Below are 9,823 nucleotides of genomic sequence, written 5' to 3' on the forward strand. Positions count from 1 at the left end.
TCTCAAATGGCTCAGAAAAAAATAAAGCAAGCGAGTAAATAATAAAAGTCAATGGGGTGAAATGCTAATAGCTAACAATAGGTGATTCTGGTCAAAGGATATACTGGTGTTCTTTGTACAGTTCTTGCAACCTTTCTGTAAGTTTGGAATTCGCCTCCACACACACACACACCCCTAAATAACATGGACAGAACAATAAGTAACATTCAGATTTTATTCTTGCACTTGTCTGATGAACAGTTTTAGATATGTATTGATTCTGTGCCAAAAAGTCTAATCCTTAAACTTTCAATTGGGAGGGAAAGAAATGATTTCAATTAGTTAACATTTTTTAAGGTTTTCATGAAAACTGATATACCAGGCCAGACTTCAGGGCATTTCCATCAGAGGAACCTAAGGCACTCTGGTTTTTTTTCTGTTCACCAAATTTATCTAAGAGCCTAAAAGATACCATCTGACCGAAGCTATGTAATTGGGACATTTAATCACCACTGGACTTTTTCCATATAGGATGACCAAATTAGCCTGTGGCTCTATGCGAGGATCCCATTTCTCATGCAGCTTGAAATCAAGGGGACTGGCAGTCTGACAAACCATTAAGCCACATCAGTGGAAATTATGATAGCTTAAACTTTAACTGCACTCCCTATGGCTCTGGGTCTGCCCACAGAAAGGAAGCAAGTGTGTTACCCTACATGCACATTAACTTCTTCAATTCTTGTTATCAACTAGTATTCTTGATTGCACCTATACGAATTCTTACATACTTTGGAAAAAGTTTCCTTTTAGGAAGATCTGGGTTGTTTTTAAGTACCTAAGGCTATTATTCTATTATAGACACTCTCTTCACCCAGTCTGACAGCCATCAAAACCAGAAATTTGCTGAGTCACACTTAAGCTCAGTTAGCAAGGTTTCCCCTAACAAACTCTTAAATGTGCAGAAGTTTAATAACAAATCTGAGCTATAAACTCAGACATATAAACTATCAATTTTCTGAGACTTAGGTCCTTCTTTAAAAGATGTGACAATAAGATACTTAAAAAACAAGAAGTAGCACTTGCAAAGGCTCAGACTAGGAAGTGGACTCAGCTTCTACAGAGGCTGAGCAAAGAGTGTCTCTTGGTCACAATCTCTATTTCTAACCTGTTTACCTGGATAAGGTCATTTATTTGCCTAAATCGGCTTTTCAAAATATTTTCAAGTTTCTAGGGAAAAAAAGCAATCTACTTATTGCCATTTCGATTTCTAGCTATAAATCTAAAACAAATTTACATACATAGTGTCATATTCTTGGGTAAACTAGAAACTAAGATGGAGTTTGCCAAACCCACAAATAATCAAAATTTCCTAGGGAGTTTTCCCAAAATGCAAATTCCCTAAGCTCCATCTCAGATATATTGAATCAAAATCTGGAATCTTTATTTTGAATAAGGTCCCCTATGGCTCTGATTATCAGCCAGGTGGTAAACTGCTGCTTTAGGACACCCTCTGCCATAACATCACTATGACAATAACCTCAGATGGCAAAGGTGGTTTGTTTTGTTTTAAAATAATGATTCAGTCTAATAAACACAAGGTGACCAACCTTTCTTTCATCCATATCCGCCAGCCACCTATTTATTCTTCATGGGCTACTAGTATTACCAGTTGCTTATCTGTCCTTCCAGAGATCCTTTATGCATACAAAGGCACATATAAATATCCTTTAAAAAAGGATAGCAGCAAACAATACCTTGTCATGTGAACAAACCAAGCTGCAGAACAACATATATCTTGGAGATCTTTCCCCGTTAATATGGAGAGCTTCCTTATTGTTTTACCTGCATAGTATAGAGCTTCCTTATTGTTTTAGCCTACAGCCATTTTGTATACTTGATAAATCATTCCCCTTTCACTATGCATCTATATTATTTCCAATCTTTTGCTGCAATGCATAATCATGTACATGTTGTCTCGTACATATGCAAGTATATCTGCAGGATAAATTTCTAGACATGGAAATGCTAAGTCAAAGGATAAAAGTATTGCAGTTCTGATACTAATTGCCTTCCCAGAGCGTATAACAATTTTCACTCTCACTTGCAGTGATGTGAAATAGGAGTTAAGATTTTACACCAAGCTGAATAGGGCCAATGGCTTATCATCTAGAAGCTTCCCTGAAAATATCCTTTTATAGCTCGGTGATATAACAAATGACATTCTGAAGAAACTTTCTGTACCATGGAAATCCGATTAATTTTACCATTGCTATTAGAAAGCTTTCTATTTGAAGCCCCCCCACCCCCCAAAAAAAGAGCAGAGAGAAAGCAGCTGAGATTAAGGCAATTCTTGCCATTCTTAGCTGACATGCATATATCATGAAGTCTTTTCCTCTACTTCAGCATAAAAGGCTTAAAATTTTTCACTTACACAAAGTACTATTCATGTGAAAAATTAACCAATTGTGTTTATTTAATCAACAAAAGCTCTACAAGTGTTAGATTTACCAAAGTCTTGCACAAGAGAAGTTTACTAAATAAAGACAGGGTGCCCAAGGGACCCACTCTATAGCTAAGAAAAAAGAATGTCATGCAGAGGGCATGCAGAAGAGAGAATGAGCTAGAAATAACACAACTAAAACACTTCATCTCCTTTATAATACAAAAAGAATACAGAGAAGAGAAAAAAGGGAACACATTTTTAATAACAGTTGACAATTTTATTTCCACATTTCACAATACAAATGAAAATTGCATTTTTTGTCCCACTACTCCACTCCAAAACTATTCTCTTTGACAGGAAGAGGGAGTAAGCCTTCCTTGTCATGCTGTTAGAAAACCTCCAGAGTCACACCACCATAACCTCCTGGTGAAGTAGAACAAGTAATATAAAACTGATAGAAAGAGGTTCCCCTCTTTCTTTATCTGTCTGGTCGAGTCATTCCTGGCCGAGTGGGTACCATCATGGGACGGGCGGGAGGTCTCATCATTGGGGGCCCTGGCATCATTGGCATGTGGCCTCCCATAGGTGGCCTCATTCCAGGAGCTGCAGGACACAACAAAGAAAAGGAAAAATGAGAGTAAGAAAATACTGCTTGTGAGAGAGCTTGATGGAACTTCAATTGATGACAAAAATGTAGCCCCCCACCCTGCAAAATGCTGGAAAAAAAGACATACTTAACAGAAGAAATGCAACAAATTCATCACATCTTTAAATTACTTAGACATTCTCAAACAAAAAAAAACAGAACAGTCAACAAAAGAACCATATGGGAATCATAATCTAATGATAACAAGGGGGAAACTATTAACAGACTGCTTTCCAGAAACCACCAGGGATACTAGTTCCCTAAATTGACCTTTTTTCTTACTCAGGGAAATTCACAAGTCACATGTGATTCACTCAGCTCTTTTAATCAGTTCTATCCACCATAAAGCCAGGAGCTATTTCATGAATGTACACAGGCACAGAGGACAATCTTACCACTAAGCGTTTGTTCGGAGCTGTAGGAAAGGTGAGCAGGAGGCCCATGCTGAGAACCTGTTAGTAACCATACTTAGCTCAAGTCAAGAAAAATAATAGGCAATAATGTGATTTATAACAATTAGCACACACACACAAAATCTGATTCTTCTAATGCATTTTTGAAACTATTAATGAATTTTTTAAAGTATCACATGAATACACCAGCCAAATGAGCCAGGGAAGGGAAGGCAAGCAGAGAGGTGGAGGTTGGGGAGGTACACAGGCAGCTTCATGGAATTGGTAATGTTCTACATCTTCAGCTGGGTGGTGAGTTCATGGGTATTCATTTTATTATTATGCTTCATAATTTTCATGTTATATATCTCCTTTTTAAATATTAAATTTTACCTACTTATTTTTAACTAAATCATTTTGATTAATGGCTTGCTATAAATGGTTCAAGAATACTATTCGAAGCTGAATATAGCCTTAGGACAAAAAGTAAAACAAGTATATGCAAAGACACAAAATCCGATAGGTACAGAATTTGTTTTTAAGATTAATTTGAACAGGAACAGAGAATAATACTAAACTTCTAAATACCTTATTTAAAAAACCCATCATAACCTGTATTCAGCATTTCTTAGTGAAACTGACCTAAATCAAAGATAGAAAACAAGGCACCTGAAAACTTGTTTTCTTTTGTCTCCATAGCATATTTAATTTTAATTAGTTGCCAATATTGGCAATTAATAAGTCTAATTACTAATAAGTAAGGCTAGATTCCATTTTCAACTTTTTATTATAGAAATGACCAAACACACACAAGAATAGGAAGAGTATAATGAACATCCATGCACCCATCATCCAGCTTTAACAATTATCCACCCATTCTTATCCATGCCCACCCCCAACTACTAAATTCTTTTAATGTAAATCCCATAATCTTATTATTTTATCCTGGTAAAAACGACAACAACAACAACAACAACAAAATACTCAGGAGAACTGGCAACACCAACCTGCATTCTCAAATGTCAAATATAGGCTGAAGCTGAGTTCTAGAAGCCTTCTTTAGATGAGTCATGCATTCCCAGTTCACCATATTTCTAACCCCTCTAGGAATTTGAATTTATGGCTGATTTAAGAATGCAAAAAAAGCCATCTAAGTCACTTTGATTATGTTTTGGGTTCACAAGCCAGTAAGGCAGGAACTCTTTTTATCTATACTCTCCCATTCCTCTAAATGATACCCATAGCAAGCAGACTGAATGCTTCTGGCTAGGAAGCTACTCTAAACCTTTGTACCTTGTCTTACCAGTTGAGTTCTAGGCTTCTTGCATCAGTACTCTAATTACATAATTTATCTGTTCTGAAAACCAATTACATGCGTACAAAACAAAAAAACAAAAAACTGTTTCTGTGAAAACAAAGTTACTACTTAGCAAGACTGACAAATCTCCCAAAAGCACTCACATATTTGGTAGGTGAGGTGATCATTAAAGATTGAAACTAGATTGCCTCACAAGGTCTCTAATCGCTTCACAGAAAATGAAATTAAAGTTGGTAAAGGATGCATTATGGGTATGGCTTACTGATTTTTACAAGAACTATATAATGTTCCGATCGGTAGACTTGTTCTCAAAGCAAAGGCCCTGACCATGTATCAGAAAAATTTGCAAATTAATGTACATTTATGTTTATGTTAAAATAAAATCTTTGAGGTGTAAGTTTTTTCCACTTCTTGAATAAAAGACCAACTACCAGGCCTAAGGCCTTTTCATACACTCATCTGGGCAAGCTAACCTCTAAGATTAAATGAGCAATGGGAGGTAGCTCTGCTCAAAATCAAAATCAGAGAAAAGTAGCCGCACCGTTCCCTTTATTCCCCCACTGGAACAAGCTTATCTATCTTTCTCTTCATTATTAATGGCCAAAAGTCAGGAGGATGCAAGGAAACAGGAGGGAGGGAGAAGAAGAGAAAAAGAGGCAGCCTTATCCTGCTTTTAGTACCACAATGTCTTTGGTTAGCATCCAATTATACTGATAAAACCAAGTATTTTTTTCTTTCTCATTTCAGATTCACCAAATTTAATTTGTTGCAATAATACATTAAGAATTCCATTTAAGTGGAAAACTAAAACATAAAGGAGCATTCTAGAAGGAGGTTCAAACTTACCAGGTCCCACAGGCATCATCCCGGGAGGAGGAGGGCCCATCATTGGCATCATAGGAGGGCCCCCCATATGAGGTGCTGGCATCATACCAGGGCGAGGAGGACCCGCTGAAATGAAGAATGGGGCCTGAGGTTAGGATATGCTTATACATTAACATTTTATTTCCTTAATGAAACTAATAAAGCCTCATGATCTGGTCCAAACTATGTTAACAACAGACTTCTTATGGTCTCTTTTTTAACAGTAGATGCAAAAAAATCAGCATGCCACAAAATATTAGTTACTTTATGACTGAAAAGCAAAAACAAGCCTACCAAAAGAGAAGTATAAAATGCATCAGATTCCCCAGGTCAAAAAAATTCCAAGATTTTAATTTTTTAAAAGGGGGTATTATACCTTCCGTAGAGCTCCTGATAAAAAGCATAGGAACTTAAGCCACAAGTACCTAATTTCAGACTTTTTTCCCCCTCTTTAATCTCTCCCCACACACACTTCCACCCCTGACCTATGGATGTTGCTGTTTTCCCTTAAGAACTGGATCTCTGAAGGCCGGCCATCTCCTCCCACACACTTGTGGTGTGCACCTGGGGCCTGGCGCACCTGGGGCCAGGTGCACCCTGGGCCAGGCACCCCTGGTGCACTTGGGGGGCCTGGTGCACCCGGGGTATGGTCCATGGCTCCACCTGGGGCACGAACCCAGGACCTTCTGCATGTAAAGCAGATGTGCTAACCACTACACTATAGAGCCACCCCTAGATCTTTTTTTAAAAAATCAAAAACCAGGTTTAAAAGATTCTTTGAAAATATAAAGATGTATATGCAGCGATATTCCTGACAGTATCATTTACAACAGCAACAATTTGAAACTTACATGTCCACCAATAAGAAAATGGTGAGATTGATTATGGTACATTCATACCACAGGCTCTTCTGCTATTAAAAATAATGGAGCTGAGTGTCAGTCAGTCAGGATAGAATAGGAGAGAGAGTTGACCTGAGAGCTGCTGTGACCTGAGGCCTCACCAGGTCCTAGGATGGTGGGAGCCCAAGAAGGGTTTGGTGGGCTATTTATTAGTGGTCCACCTGCATTAGTGTGCAATGATTATAAACAGCTTACTTTCTTCTACGTTTATATCCATGATTACTTACAGGACTGAGTTTAGGTCTCTGAGTTCAGTTTCAATCTAAACTCTTCTAGAAAAGCCAAAGAACTTATGGCCTAGTTACTCAATGTCCTCCTGTTTGTCATGCAAAAACAACAAACCTTCCCAGAAAAGCCTTTAATCCACTCCACTTTCAACTAGACAGTTCTTGTCTTTCACAAGGAATATATATTGGTGTAAATATAGAAAATAGAGAGAAAAACTGAGTAGTTTATCAGCTACTTCAATCCTCCAGAGCTGTGTTCATAGCAGTAAATAATTTAATGTACTCAGCAATACCTCTTCATATATTAGCTCATGTAATCACAGGTACATTTTGAGCTTTCCATTCAATCTGTCTCAGACCCACTTGGGATGCCACAAATAGAATGTCCTATTAATAATGCAATCAGAAGGTAACTAAAGACACTTCAGAATTATACCACTAAAGTTGTTTTCTGTTACTATGTATTCATTCAATGAGCATTTGAAAGCCAACTGTGAGGTAATTTAACAAGATCAATCTGCCCAGTTATACCCCTTTAGATAAAAACTTAAAAAACTTACGGAGACTGGGGGGAGGTGGGATCATTGCCCCTGCAGGAGGAGGAGCAGAGAACGGAGTAGGAGGTATCTTTCCTTGTTGAAATGCCGCGGCTTTAAAGAAAGGAAGAAAAATCAGCACACGGTGAATAAGAATTTACTAAAACTAACTACTTTCTTTTAAATCTTTAATGGTCCCAATTATTTTACTCTAGAAAGTGCTACATTCTAGCCTCAAGTTTTTAAATCAACTTAAGGTATCCACCAGCTACACTTGCAATTAATTGGTTTACTGATAAGTGTTTTTAACCTGTTTTTATTTAGCATTCTTACAGCTGAAATAACTAGGAAGATTGAGTGAAAACCTCAAACCTATCAACAGGTCTTATCAAAGAGAGACAGTCATCTTTAATTTGCAGATGTGGTTTATAACCAATTCAAGCCGTTCAAAGTTCTGTTTAAAAATGTGTGATACCTGTCCAAAGACCGGGCTTCATAAACTTCGATCTTTCCTATATATCCTGTTCTGAATCAAAACAATACACCATTCAGTTTACCATTTTTGAAATTAATGCACTAAGCTAAGAGATGAGAAAGAAACAAATTTCAAAGCAAGAGCCTGCCCTGAAGGTGATTATGCTCTTAAAAAATGTCCAGTATAATCAACTTTTAATTTTTCTTTCAGACAATGAGGCACAAATGAAAAAAGAAACTGAAGATCATTTATATTTGGTTTTAAAAAGGATTCACAAATAAACACTGAAACGCACTCATAAAGTCTATTCCTGAATGTAATCCCCAATTCAGTGCAGTCTACAACCCAGGTATAATTCTACCACTCAACCCCACTCTACCCCACCAATGCAAAGGGGGTCAAATTATTAAAATAAATCACTTGATAATTCATGAGAACTAGATCAAAAGAAATAACCTAAAGTGGAGATTTACGAAGAGTTATTCATATGCCTCTGAATGGAGCCTGTGCTCTGTAACAGATCATATCCTAATAAGGCACCTCCCACACCCTGTGTGAAAGCACAGCTTGTAAAAAGACTGAAGAGGGAGTGGCTAAGCCATTGGCTCAGTAACAGACTCAATGTCAACATAATCATGGACATCATAAGGTTTATCCCTGAAACCTTGCCTCCTCTCTCCAAAAGTGCTCCATTGAAAATGTTTAGTCATCCTAACTTCTCTTGCTGTATGCAAAAAAAAAACCCAACGACAAATATAACGCTAACCTTTGATGCCAAGAAATTTTTAATATCTTTTCAAATAGAGAAAAAAAGATTATAATTTATTTTTCAAATAAAATGGGACAATGTCTGAGATTTTCTGCTTAATAATCCAGGAAGTATAAAGGGAGTAGAGGAAGGTATTTGGTGGTTCTCAACCAGAGGCAATTTTCTACCCTTGGGGATACTAGGCAATGCTTGGAGACATTTTTAGTTGTTATAACTGGGAATTGTTACTGACATCTAGTGGGTAGAGGCCAGAGCTGCTGCTGAACATCCTACAACGCACAAGACAGCCCCCATAACAAAGAATTATCCAGCCCCAATATCAATAGTGCTAAGCTTGAAAACCCTGGTATAAATTAAACAAGACTTGTTGGTGCTGGGTGTTGGGGAATGGGAAGTTGGGCTGTGCGGCCATGGAAGGTTCATCCATTAAATAGGTCTTTCTAGTATGTTTGAAATCATAAGTATTTGCTTTTTAAAAAATCATATCACAAAGTCCGCACTTGCTGCCAGCTGAGTACAAGAGATAAAGGTCATGTTTCAAATATACCAGGATGATCTAACATAGAAATGCAGTATCGCCTTGGACCCAACTAGCCTAAATAACAAAGAGATCTTCTTAATGAAACAAAGATTATGGTACGTATGTAAGACATGGGTCAGAAACATACCCGAACTGTTTTGTCACATAGGTTACTTCCTTTCTGACTAGTTATCTTTGTCAGGACTACAAAGAATAAGAAACTCAAAGTCTCTCAAACTCTTTGAAGAGAGCTACAAATTCATCTCCCACCTTTTCCTATTGTAATAAGAAAATGGTTCTAAAAACTATGGAACATTATAAAGGGGGTTATACATAAATTTGCTACAAAATCTGTTCTATGTCAATAAATATTAGGCAATTCATCCTTCTCTGCCTCATTTACCAGTCTAACCAATACCAGATTTCTCTAACCTCAATAATTAATATTAATGCATTCCTATATCCCTGGGAAACCAATGACCTTCCACTTCTTTCATTCAACACATCAGAATGCTTCTATTTATCATTCAGAATGAGCTGTTTCTGTGAAAAACAACAGAGAGGGGATAAGAAAGAATGGGACCATTCTGCCACATCAAAACAAGAGACTGAGACATACTTGTTTTGTCAATCAGGCTCTGAGCCTGCTCTTCCATCCATTTCTGATAGTAGTCTTTCACATTCTCTTTGTGTTTCCTACCACTGCAGTGTGTCTTTCTCACAGATGGCTGTAAAAAAAAAAAAAAAAAAAA

General features: G+C 37.3%; 1 protein-coding gene across 1 annotated transcript in view; it reads right to left on the minus strand.

The window, feature by feature from the left end:
• Positions 1-2,673: 2,673 nt before the first annotated feature.
• Positions 2,674-9,823, minus strand: part of SNRPC (small nuclear ribonucleoprotein polypeptide C) — an 11,986-nt gene continuing 4,836 nt past the window's right edge. Inside the window, exons 3-6 of the mRNA XM_006907354.3 lie at positions 9,691-9,799; positions 7,332-7,421; positions 5,625-5,729; positions 2,674-3,025 (exon numbers count right to left, since the gene is read on the minus strand). Coding sequence (XP_006907416.2) covers positions 2,901-3,025; positions 5,625-5,729; positions 7,332-7,421; positions 9,691-9,799 — 429 coding nt within the window. The 3' untranslated portion in view covers positions 2,674-2,900. The remainder of the gene's footprint in view (positions 3,026-5,624; positions 5,730-7,331; positions 7,422-9,690; positions 9,800-9,823) is intronic.

The sequence above is a fragment of the Pteropus alecto genome, unplaced genomic scaffold (genome assembly GCF_000325575.1).
Source record: "Pteropus alecto unplaced genomic scaffold, ASM32557v1 scaffold202, whole genome shotgun sequence".
Lineage (NCBI taxonomy): Eukaryota > Metazoa > Chordata > Mammalia > Chiroptera > Pteropodidae > Pteropus > Pteropus alecto.